Raw genomic sequence first — 13417 nt, 5'->3', positions numbered from 1 at the left:
AGGTTTTCACTATAGGGTGTGTGCGCTCGCCAGACAGAGAGAGACATAGAAACAGAAAGCGAGAAATCACCCCCCCAGGGGGGATGGTCATGCCGCAATCCCTTCTCCTCCATTCTCCTCTCGGGATCATGGGCACACACGCACACGCGCCCGGCGTGAGTTTTAAGCTACCAGGTCCGGGACATGAACCGCGGTCGACTACGTGGGAGTCCAGCGACATAACCATTACGCTAACTGCTGGTTCCCCCAAATTCTTTTTTGTTCTTCACAAATATGGGGAACGTCATGGCTTTAAGATTTTACCTGTGCTTTTCTTCCCATGTGTCAGCAACCAGCTTACCACTCCCTAAACACGGGAGAATGAATCGATCTTACATATTTATGTACATTATTTTCTTTTTCTTTTTTTGGAGAGGTTTTCGCTATAGGGCACGTGTGCTCGCCAGACAGAGACAGAAAGTGAGAAATCACCCCCCAGAGGGGATGGTTACGCCGCACTCCCTTCTCCTCCATTCTCCTCTCAGGATCTTGGACATGCACGCACGCACACGTGCCTGGCGTGAGTTTTAAGCCACCGGATCTGGGACGCGAACTGCGGTTGACTACATGGGAGTCCAGCGACATAGCCATTATACTAACTGCTGGTTCCCTAAATTATTTTCTTTTATTAACTCAGCAAGTATTTATGGAGCACATGTTATGTTTTGGACACAACTCTAAGCCTTAGATATGAATACTGTTACAGAACAAAGACCGATCCATGGCTTCTTGTTGCTTGTAAGTTCTATGTCAAATTGTAATGAGTGCTACTATGGAATAGAATGGACACAGTCCTGGGCGTGGGAGCATTTTTGACATTGTTGATATGTAGCTTGAGCTGAGTGTAGAAAACTGTGTTGGCTTAGTGCTCAGAGGCACCAAGAGGACAGGGTCAGGACTTGAAAATGAGCCTGGTGCTGACTGCCTTCACAACATACGTGCTCAATTTACCTTTGCTTTGCTGCCTCACCTCAGCCCTGGTGTCCACCTTGTTCTTTCAAGAGCCTGAAGCCTGCTCCCCAGAGTAGCTTGCACGTTTTGGGTTTATACAGCTTTGTAGCTATGTGACAGGGCCCTGTGGCTAAGGACTTCTATCCCTGGTAGTAATGAAAAATAGATCTTCACCCCAGAGTTAGATGGCTATCCATTTCATAATCATGGGCAGATTATATAATCTCTCTGAATTTTAATAATTTGCTTGTCTAGGGGCCAGCGGGTGGTGTGGTAGTTAAGCTAGTGGATTCTCTCATGGCCCACTATGGTTCAAGTCCTGGACTTGGCAACTTGAAAATCATGCCAGTGCACATGCCTTATCGCAAAAATCTTAAAACAATAATTTTCTTGTCTAAAATGGGCATAGTTTTAAAAAAAGTTGATGGAAAATTAAATACCTAAAATCAGATTCCACAAAAGTTTTTTTCTTTTGTTTACTGGTCTCTCCTACATAACTGGAATAGTGCCTGGCACTCATTAAGTATTTTTGAATAAATTAAGGTGCAAACAATGTTATGAATATAAATTGCATAGATCAACATCTGGTACGTAAGTGTTCAGTAAGTGTTATTGTTGTTATAAGTGTTATTATCTTTAAATCAGGAAGCCCTGTGATCAGACCGTAGTCGTGTTGCAAGTGCTCTTCTAATCATCAGTATGCAGGACCTGTCCACTGTGTTGGCTCATGGTGCCTGGTTTCTGTGTCCATGTGCCTGGGGAAGAAGGTGTGGAGGCACATGCTGCAGCACAGGGGGAGCTCTCTGATTCCTATCTGCTTCTGTTTTATAGTTCTGTGCTCCATCAGTTAGCTCAGTTTCCTGGAGAGGATCTTGTTTCTGACTTCCTTTCCAGTACTGAACTCCATTCTCCCTTATTTTTTCCTGATATCAATCCTACTTGTTAGTCCATTCTCAACCAATACCTGCTTCCACATATGTCTCCCTGGAATGTTAAGAGCCAAGCTAGAGCTTTGTCCTCCCTTCCCTAGAGTTAGGTTGGTGGAGGACTGTTCCTTCTGTTGCCATGGTATTTTCTTGGTTTCTGACCACCACTATTCTCCAGTCTTTGGTTTACTCCTGCTATCTTTTGTAGTACCCTATGGTTCACAAACATGGTATACATGGGATGGGATGACACCAGCACAGTAGAGTCTCTCACTGCATATTTATGAGAAGATTTGGTCAACTCACAACCCCTTAATATGTGCAGTTCTTCAGAATATGAATGACAGAAATACTTGTTTTAATAACTACTTGTGCTGATACTATAGTCCAAAGTGTATTTGATGGTCTAGTAGATAGCATAGCGATTACATTGCTGGACTCCCACATGGCCAACCGTAGTTCTGGTCCTGGACCTAGTGGCTTGAAAATCACAACAGATGTGTGTGTGTGCATGCATACCCAACACCGCTAGAGGAGCACGGAGGAGAAGGGATTGTGGTGTGTCCATCCCCTTCATGGATGATCTCTCCCTTTCCCTCGCACTGTCTATCTGTTCCTCCCTTCCCCCCTTCCTTTCTCCCTCTTTCTCTCTCTATCTCCAGTGAATGCACATACCCTATGGCAGAAACCTCTAAAAAAAATGTGTTTGATGGTGAATTGCCATTTTAATCATCCTCTGCTCAGTAAACTAAACAAGACATGCATCTGTTGTAATTCCTTAAAATATATTGAGACCCTTTGAAAATGCTATTTATAATATTATCATACAGTTTTGTTTGGGTTGGACATCCATTTGCAACTAGAATAAGACTTATATCTTTTTTTCATGGCTAGTTTATTAGCCCATATCACTTACAAAAAACATTTCCAAAATATAAGCATAAACTTTACATTGTTATGATAGTTTATACTTTACCAACACAGGAAACAGAATGGTCTCTTCTATTAGGACAATATAACTTGATTCATTACATGAATACTTTTACTAGTCCTCAGGAAAGACACTGTTTCATATGTTTCAATGCGAGGATTTTTATGGAAGGTTTTTTTTTTTTTTTGTGACTGAAGATAAAGATCTCATAATAATGTACATTATATGGATCATTGAAACCATGAAGGGGACCTGCAGTAGTTTGGGCTCTTAGTTCTGTTAATAAAATATTAGCAAATCATTAATGTGATATTTATTCTCTCAGTCTGCAAAGGAATGAAAGATAAAAGGCTTGACTAGAGTGGCAAAGGCTGTGTTTGAACTGACGTTTTATTTTGTAAGATTTTGTACTTTGGTTATTCGTATGCCCTCTGCAAAGTTGAATTATCAGTATGAGGATATATGAGCATAGAAAAATATGTTCTTACACTTAATCTTAGTAGTTACAAATTAAATGCAATACCAAGTTATATCTATCCTGAGTATAAAGTATATAAGATAGAGTTACTGTATCACTGAAGTACGTGAAATGATTGTGAAAATACTGAGTGATGCCCCAAAGATACAGGTATTTTAAAAATACTGGATAGCAGATGAGCTTGCTGTAGTTTTTCTGAATGTTGAAATCATAATGGGACTGCTTAGCTAAATTAGTTATGAGTTATTTTAAGGATAGAAACACATAATTTCGCCGAGAAAATATGTTGAAAACTTGATTTAAAGAAAAAAAATGGAAATTTCTTTGAAACTAGATGCTAATTTAACTTATTATTCCCCAAAATGTTGCTACTCAATAAAGACTAGTTTCACATCCAGTTCCATGGCAGGTCAGGTCAACACTAGGGAGAGCTGTTTCTGAGATTCCAGAGCATCTTTGTTGGAATTGTCAGTAAGGTGTTCATATCTGTTCCCCTGTTTTTATATAAGGAGTGCATGCATATTGATATGGAGATAGGTAGGTAGATTATAGTGTTTAAGAGTACGGGTTGTGGGAACCAGCATTTAGTGTAATGACTATGTCGCTGGACTCCCACGTAGTCCACCGCGGTTCGCATCCCGGACCCGGTGACTTAAAACTCATGCCGGGCACGTGTGCATGCGTGCCCAAGATCCTGAGAGGAGAATGGAGGAGAAGGGATTGCGGTGTGGCCATCCCCCCCGGAGGATGATTTCTTGCTTTCTGTCTCTCTGTCTGTGTCTGTCTGGCAAGTGCACGCGCCCTATAGCAAAAACCTCTCCAAAAAAAACAGTACAGGTTGTAATCAGACTCATTGGATTTAGAGCATAACTTTTCTATTTCCCAAATGTGAGGCTTGATTTAACCTCCTTTTGTCTCAGATTCTTCAACTTCACATAATGTAGCATTGACCTCTTGGGTTGCTGTGCTCTGTTGCTAATAATAGAAATGTCTGAGTTTGGGTGACTTACAAAGTAAAAATATGAAAATATTAGGTATTACTATGTTTATTATCAATATAATGAGAAATTATTTTATGCCACTCTGATTTGTTGTATAGGAATAAATAGCAGACAGTCACCTAAACATCATCCCAATCTATTAGGTTTGCTAATCCCTATGCAGAAAGAGTGGGAGGAATTCATTGATTCTTTTGGATTTCAGTACAGGTTTTAGAATTCATTGTTAACTTAATTAGTTGAACTGGCACATTTGTGCTCAAGCTTAAAAAAATATTATTATTGCAGTTGTGGGACCAGCAGTTAGCATAATGGCTATGTTGCTGGACTCCCACGTAGTCGACTGCGGTTTGCATCCTGGACCTGGTGGCTTAAACTCACGCCAGGCACGTGTGCGTGCATGCCCAAGATCCCGAGAGGAGAATGGAGGATTAGGGATTGCGGTGTGGCCATCCCCCCTGGGGAGTGATTTCTCGCTTTCTGTCTCTCTGTCTCTCTCTGTCTGTCTGGCGAGCGCACGCGCCCTAGAGCAAAAAAAAAATCCTCTCCAAAAAAAAAAAAATATTATTCCAGTTGTGAAAACTGACCCATAGTCAGGAGGAGGGGGAGGAAAAGAACTACATTATGGGGAAGCAGAGGCAGATGGTAAAAGCTGGCCTGCGAAGTCACTCCCATTGTATATGTTTCCGAGTTAAAATCACTGAAGATTAGTCCCTTTTCCTTGCTCCCATCCAAACTACTAAAGTATTTGTGAAATATACAGAGTACCATGATACTAAAATTGATCACTGTGAATAATTTTATCTATCTCTTGAGACTCTTTTGAGCTATTGATTCAACAGCAGATATATTTTCATTACTATTATGGCAAAATCTATTTGACAGGAATTCCAAACTATTAGAACCGATTCCCTATTTCAAGCCTTTACTCATCTGAGATGATATGTATCTGATCCTAGTTTAGTGAAATAAATGTATCAATATTTTGTTTCAAGGACTATCCCATTGACAATAGTCAATGCATATAATTCGATAAACTATTGATATATAAAAATGATGCATCTTCTGAGTCAGACTGTGTGGTTAAGGTGGCTGGATCTCACATGGTCAGCAGATTGAATCCTGGACCCAGTGGCTTGTGAAATTCTATAGGTGCTTGTGTGTGTGCATCTGAGAGGGGGATAGAGGAGGAGGAATTTTTGTGTGGTCCTCCCACCTGGGTGGTGCTTTCTCTCTCTGTCTCTCCAGCAAGTGCATATGCCCTCTAGAAAAAACAAACAAAATATAGCAAAACGTATTTTCCTAGGTGACTTGGAACATGCAAATTGAGCTCAGTGCTTATGTTTATGCCAAACAGTTAAAATAATAATTCAGAGATTAATATGCCTGATGTATTTTTACAGTGTTTAGACATATATGCAGATTGAATGTGCACTAGATGCAAAACCCTTTAACAGTTGAGGCTTGATTCCTTAGTGAACATTACTATTTTTGTGTTTGTAATGGTTGTGGCTATAGATGATCCTGAAAAATCACAGGAAGAAATGTTTCCAGGAAAACTCGATTGAAAAAAAAAAATGTATATTATTTTCCTTCACTTTTATGTGAAACTAAAATGTATATCCTGACTTTAACACATATAGACTTACTTAAGAACAACAATAACAAATTTCAAAAATCATCACAAGAATACAGTGATACTTATCTAAATGTGCTAAATGGAACAAGGACTCGGTCAGGTGTTCCTGATTTATCAGTTTTTAACTTCAGAGACTCTGGTTAGCTTGCATTTTTTTTTTAAACTAATGAGTTTATCACAGCCAGTGGGGAAAATGGTTCAAGTATATCAGCTGTAAATTGGTACAAAGCACTAAAAGGGACATTAGCCTCTAATCAGATTCTAACAGTTCATTAAACCTGCCTTTCCAGAACCACTCTTTGTCTTTCCCCCTTCTTTGCTCTGGCCTCCCTTATAAGGTGTTTTTTTGCCTTTTCATCTGGGCAAGGGAGACCTCCTCCAGGGTAGGAAGCAGTATCAACTCATCCTTCATTGTCTACCAGCCAAACACCCTGCAGGATGCTTTGTTAAGGTGGATTCCTAGAGCTGCTTGCCAGAGATGCTGCAGAGCTGAGAGCCAGAGCTGACTGGCTGCTGCAGGAAGTCTTTCCTGAGATGGGGTAGTAACAAGCCATGCTGGCTGCTCTCAGTCATGGAGGCAAGTGGCATGTGAGAATTCGAGATTCATCCTGGATATGTAAATAGCTCGCATGCCTCCATGGAAGTATTGCAAGTTTGGAACAAATCAATCGAAACTTGCTAGTAGTACTAGTTCTTTCTACTCCAAGGTTATAAAATCTGTTAGGATGCACGATCCCTGAAAACTGTTGGGCCCTTGGAAAAGTCTTGATACGTTTTTGCATAGGAAAATACAGCACGGCCTTTCAGACGACCCAGTACAAACAAGTCAAAAGCAAAAATTGTAGACACTATATCCTGCCAGTTTTGAGGATAGTGTACCTTTTCAAGGAAAGGCTGGGACAGGAATTTATTTTCTTTTGATTGTGTAATTGACTAGGTGGCATGGGCTTTTTTGCTGCTCATTAGTTGATTCCAAAGTAAATTTGCTTTTTCTTATTTTTGACCTCTTATAGTAAGTAACTATTTGTGATCAAAGACCTTATAAATTTTATCTCTTAGTATATTTTCCTTAAAAAGAAGATCGAAGAAATACAAGAAATAATTAGCGCTTTACTATACTGCACTCTGTTGGTATTATTAGGTAATAAAACATTTCATTTAGGATTTGCTGAAACGAGACTTGCTTTCATTCAACTTTTTACTTGGTAGAAGAGCAAAGTATATGAAAGACCAAAGCATATAAAAGTGTATGAGAGCCAGATATATGAAAAGACAGTTTATGAAAGACCAAAATCTGAAGGTTTGGAAATTAACTGTGAAGGCAGAATATTTAGAAACTGATCTCTTTTCCCTTAGTATGACCAGGTTAGTGTCATGTGGTTACATTCTGTAAATGAGCAAATTAACCTGTCTGAAAACTCAGTCATGTCTAGTCGGTCATACTAATGTCTTAAATTAGTCAGAACTTGAGAAGAAAAGTGGAGCCTTAAGCAGGTTTTAGCAATACAGGCCTGACTTAGTCCTGTAAGCAAGCACTGATAGGTTGCTTTCAGAACCTGCCCATAGGTTCCTGACTTCAGAGAATCCCTTAAGTGAAAACTAGTAGAATATAACATCTGGTTTGTTTATTTATTTATTTATTTTTGATAAATGTTCTTTAAATTCCTATTGAGCCATAGTATAAATAACGGTTTTCTTTTAGGAGGTGGTAAATGGAGCCAAGTGTATACCAGAGCAGAAAATAAATGATTTGTTCCTTAGCTGTGACTTCAGCTTAAGATTCACTATGGTGACCAGCAGATGATGTAATCGACTCCCACATGGTCTGCTACAGTTCAAGTCCCAGACCCGGCCACTTCAAACTCAGGCCTGGCATGTGTGCATGGGTGCCCAAGATCCTGAGAGGAGACTGAAGGAGAAGGGATTGTGGTGTGGCCATCCCCCTGGGGATGATTTCTCCCTTTCTATCTCTCTCTGTCTCTGCAAGCGCACACGCCCTATAGCAAAACAAACCCTATCAAAAAAAAAAAAGTTAAGTCACTGTGAATCTGAGACTTATGTTGATTGTTTTAAAAGTTGATTTGGGGGTTGCTAAATACAAATTTTCATTTAATCAGAATTGCCATAACATAAAATATATACGTGTATAGAATTATATTGTCTTGCTTTTAAATTATTTAGCTCTTGACTTATATGAGAGAATGTAAGTTATTTTTATATGATTTTTTCCTTCCTTTATGGGTGTCTGTACATGCTACCCTCTCCAGAAATAAGAAAGGCAGAAACTTGCCTTCTGTTTGCTCCCACTACTGCAAAATATGATGAATTGATCTAGCCCCATATAAATTAATATAAGGTTTCCATACTCCAGTTTATTACAGTCTGACCTCCAGCCCAGAGGTCAGAGAATCAGACTGATTAATTCAACTTCTTGGTCATTATTTCAAGTGGAAGTTCAGATTGGGGGGATAATTGGTTATGCTGATATTCTCATTTAATTACACTTCGCTGTTAAAGAATTAGGTTAGCGGTACTAAATATACTACAGTGAAGTAAAACTCTTACCAGATGTCCTTTTTGAATGTTTTATAGCTGAATCTCTCTCTCTCTCTCTTTTCCTGTCTTTTATTCTCAGAATACCAACATCTTTGAGAACAGAATGTTAATGCTTGATGGGATGCCGGCAGTCAGAGTCAAAACAGAGATTTTGGAATCTGAACAAGGGGTAAGGAGAAGTTTCCAATGATTACCCCTCTACTTTCTCTTTATGATAGTAACATTTATTTCCAGAGCGTTCCGGAAATGCACATAACTTTTCTGATCTTTCACTTTATAAGATTTTCTCTCAAGTAAAAACCATCTGAATTTGTGGTTGATTCTTACACATTTGCAACCTCAAATACTGCTCTTTTGGAGGGGATGAAATTAGGAAGGCATGGTGACTTAATAGGAAATATGTACGTACATATAAATTAGTGAAGATTTAGAAAAGGTAATAAAAATCCAAAGCAAAGAAGTAGTATGACATAGTAAGGTGAGCATGTAATCTCAGCGTCAAACTAGCTCGCTTCTAAGACAGGAAATGTCAGAGTACCGTTATAAGAATGTGAGTGTTTCTTGGGGAGATTTCTGTTTTGATACTTGGAATTAATTTTTGTTTTTCTTTTACTCCATGAGGATTAGGGGATAGTTGATGAAAGTCAGTGAAATCGAAAATGCCTGAAAGCAGAAGTAAGATTTCTTAACACTGTGCAGCCAAATCGATGCATTAGCTTGTGGTTATTTTACATAAATTTTCAAAAGGGATGTTAGGGATTTTATAATTGTTACCATTTGTAATACTACTAGTTAAAAGCATGAGGAAGAGGCGTGTAATTGGTTGCAGCATCAGCTGACTGCTCTCCACTTATTTAAGGGACAGATCACCCTGCTGTGCCCAAGTATGCACTGGCTGCCTGCCCTACTAGACGAGCACCACTGAGGCAGCACAGATGACCAACAAAAGGACGCCAGCTAATTAAATAGGTCTTCTCTACCTCACTCATGTATCTTATTCAAAAAATCAGCACTAAATATTAGTAAAGTGTTAATACTCCAAAGACATTTTAAATGTGGGTAAAAATCTCCCTGTTACCGTATCTAAATCAGGGTGGATAAGTTCATAGGGGACCCCACCCAGAGGTTTAGAAAATTGCTGCACCAAAAGGATTTCCTAATGAGGACATCAGAGCTTTGGAATCCAGATTATACAATTTAGAGGATCTCTCCAGTAAATCTGTGTCCCTCAGGATAACGTGGCAGGATGAATACCATCTCAGTATGATGTCCCCTTTTCAGTATCAGCCTGTGTTTGAAACAGATCCCTGTCCTAGGAGAGGATGTCATTTCACTGTGTTGTTCAGCGTTGATGTTTGTAGCTCTGAAATGAACTTGGAGGGCTATGTCTGCCAATAACGTGATGCTACACTTCTATACATGACATAACGACCGGCTCATACAGATTTCACCCAAGACTGAGGCAATAGAGCTTGAGAGTAGAGAATGTTTGGCAACTACTAATATTATTCATTTGGTATAGATAACCTTTCACAAAAAGTCAAGTGTTCACCAAGATTTTCTACCTAGGCTCATCTAGTTACACTGTATAACCTCCAAGCCATTTAGATAGTTTCAACCTTTATGATTAACCTCAGAAAGAGATCTTTTTGTACTCTTGGAATTTTATTTTCCTAATTCATTTCTTAATCTAGATGCATTATCATGCGTTTAATAAAATTAATTTCTCTACAGGCCAAACAGATGGTACTTTCTCATTCAAAAAAAAAAATAATCCTTTCCCATTGCAGACAGAAAAAAATGAAAAAGCAGTCTGTATTTCACAATATTGGTTTTACTTGACAATAGTTTCTTCAAATTGAAGAGCAGTAAATCTATTCAAACCATGCATTTTAGAGAAAGACAAAAACTGTAGAAGTCAGTCAGAAAGTGTGTTTTGGACCCATGCTCAAAGCTAGAGGAGTGTGTTCTTATCATCCCTCCTGGTGATCTTTACCAGCATGCAGATGGACCTTCACTGTTATTCTTTTGGTCTGAAGGTAAAGATTGTAGGAAAAAGTTTGGCACACAAAAAAACAAAAGCTGGCATTTCCAGAGGTTTCACAATGTGAGTAAGAACCCATGTCACATTATTTATACAAAGCTTCTCCCCCCGCCCCCTTTTTTTTGGTCCATAAATAGGGACAGAAAAAAATTGAGAGTTCATATTATTACTTAATGTCTATTCATTAATATCAATTTTATTCTTTGTGAATGGAACCAGTGTTGATATTTTCACTCTAATGTAGATGTACCAGGCAGGGAGAAGTAGAAATTTCACTTTTTCCTCTTAGTTTTGTATGTATTATTTAAGTATATGACAGATGAAATTTCATTCTCTTTTTTGGGAACGCTTCAATATATGTGACCCTTCAATGGTGTTTAATGAAATGTATTATGACTTAAATCTTTACGGAATACAACAGGTTGTATTTGATAGTTTGTAATACTTTAAATTTTTTTAAGATAAAAAAATAAAATCTAGAATTTTCATTTGTGTTCCCTTTTCCAGAGTTTTGATTAGATGAGAAGAGTATATGGTGGTATATACTATACAATTTTAAAATCTCAGAATGGTTTTTTAGGTAAGAAATGCTAGAATTTTGAGAATTTTATGACTTTTCATTTACCATCGAAGACTGGGAGAAGTTCCATAAGAAAATATGAATATATTAGTGAACTTTAAATAAATAGATCACATGCGTACTCATAGGCTTTTTAGGAAGAAAATGGAACATATTAGCTACCACGAACAAAAAGCTATAGGATACTTCCATGATTCCATACATACTTTAAAGTTCAACAAATTATGTACTTTACCTATGGGTGGCTTATTGTATATCATTAAAACCTCAGTAAAGCTGTTGAAAAAATTTTTACAGTAAAACAGTTACAGTTTTACGGTTTAATAGAAGACTAAAGTTATAAAGTTATAGAAGTTCATCTCTGTCATAGCAATGAATGGGAAAGTCTGAAGTTGGTAACATTGGCTGGAATCTGGTAGGTCGTCAGGAAAATCATGACCTATTTTTCTATCTGAAAATGCGGCATGACTTTCACGAAAATCCAATATAATCACTCTGAGAATCCTGATTTTGAGACTCTTATCTTTAAGACACAGATACAAGGGTCAATTGTTTGGAGGAAGAAAAACTGGGATTTCCTTCAGGTTGCAGGCACCATTTTAAAGATATGCTACTTTACATGGCTTCGGTTTTAGTTCACTACCAAGACATATGACCATCCTCTCTTGCTTCTTATAAATAGTCCTTTAGGTCTTCTGCCATTAGGTGGTCTCTACATGCCTCTCCATCCTTCCAATTAATTCGGGATCTGGGAGCATATTGCAGAGCCTGAAGAATGAGGAACATTCATAGATCGAATCTGAAAAGTTCTGGCTGGCTTGCCTCCTTCTCTCATTAAGTTTAATGGCATATGTATGTGGCCATGTCTCATCAATCAAATTGAAAGCTCTACAGGGCAAGGACTGTTTCTTATACAAAGAGACAATGGTTTGTAGAAGGAGAGCATGTGGTATAGAGGTTAAGGCACTGGATCCCAAATGGCCAGCACTGTGGTTTGAGTCTTGGACGTGATGGCTTAAAAATCATGCTTAGTGCATATACGTGTGTGTCCCAAAGTCCCAAGAGAAAAAGGGGAAAAGGGATTGTGGTGTGGTTGTCCTTCTGGGAGGTAATTTCTCCCTTTCTCTCTGGTGAGTGCATGCACTCTATAGCTACATCTAAAACAAAAATATAAAGAAAGGTTTGTGGAAAAATGAAAATATTATAATAAGAAATATAAACTTTAGTTTCTCAGCATAAGTTTTATCAAGTTTGACACTTTTATGTGTGATAATACCAGCCATTCATTCCATCCCTATAGAACCAAGGGTCCCAGCAATTTAACCATGTCAGTGAATTCCATTTTATATCATTATCTAAAGAGAAATGAGTGCCCTTTAATGATCTAATATGATTAGAGAACAAAAAGAAGTCAGAAGCAGCCAAAGCTGCATGGTAAGGTGGGTACCTAGTGATTTCCCATCAAAACACTGATAAAATTGCCGTGGTTTGATGAGAGGAATGAACAGGAGCATTGTCGTGGTGGGCAAGGGCTTTTTGGGAAAGCTTTTCTGGGCGTTTTTCTGCCAAAGCTTTGGCTGATTTTTTTCAAGACATTCTCATAATAAGCAGCTGCTGTTATTCTTTAGCCCTTCAGATTATCAACAGAAAGAATGCCCAGAGCATATCTAAAACTGTTGCTATAAGTGAACCAGTTCCAACTGTTGGTGGCCATTGCTTGTGCTTTGTCCGCAGGGTTGTAGCTGTAAAGCCCTGTGTCAGCTCCTGTTCTTCACAGAAATGCTTCAGGAGCTTGATTCTATTTGTTTATAATTTCCCTTGATGGGGACCAGCGGGTGGCATAGTAGTTGAGGCATTGGACACTCCCACATGGCCAACTATGGTTTGCGTCCTAGACCTGGTACTTGTTTTTTTACCTCTCTCTCTCTCTCTCTCTCTCTCTCTCTCTCTCTCTGTGTGTATGTGTGTGTGTGTGTGTGTGTGTGTCTGTCTGTCTGTCTGTCTCTGGTCAAGTTAAAAATAAATGAATGAATAAATAAACATAAATAAATTATTCTAAAAAAATTCCCTTGAAAACTCTGCTTCTTCTGCAGCTGATGGATCCAACAGTTTTGGCACACATCAAATAGATCTGCCTAGTTTTAACTCTTCAGTCAGAATTGTGTAGGCTGAACCAGTAAGGTGTCTGTGGTGTTGGCTACTGTTTCTGCTATATATTGGGTCAGTGGGAAATTCATGATGCTTTTTTTGCCTTCTTTTTTTTTTTTTTTTTGTA

General features: G+C 38.5%; 1 protein-coding gene across 6 annotated transcripts in view; it reads left to right on the top strand.

Annotated features, from left to right (window-relative positions):
• The window catches only part of KLF12 (KLF transcription factor 12), a 514190-nt gene that overhangs the window by 208795 nt on the left and 291978 nt on the right, over positions 1 to 13417 (top strand). For 4 of the 6 annotated variants that reach the window (XM_006139823.3, XM_014590373.2, XM_006139824.3 and 1 more), the window contains one exon: positions 8598 to 8687. The exons of the other annotated variants lie outside the window; for them this stretch is intronic. In XM_006139823.3, coding sequence (XP_006139885.1) covers positions 8598 to 8687 — 90 coding nt within the window. The remainder of the gene's footprint in view (positions 1 to 8597; positions 8688 to 13417) is intronic. 6 annotated transcript variants of the gene reach the window in all.

Source organism: Tupaia chinensis, unplaced genomic scaffold (genome assembly GCF_000334495.1).
Source record: "Tupaia chinensis unplaced genomic scaffold, TupChi_1.0 Scaffold000004_1, whole genome shotgun sequence".
NCBI lineage: Eukaryota > Metazoa > Chordata > Mammalia > Scandentia > Tupaiidae > Tupaia > Tupaia belangeri.
Note: the sequence above shows the minus strand (reverse complement) of the source record. Positions and strands in the feature narration are given on the sequence as shown.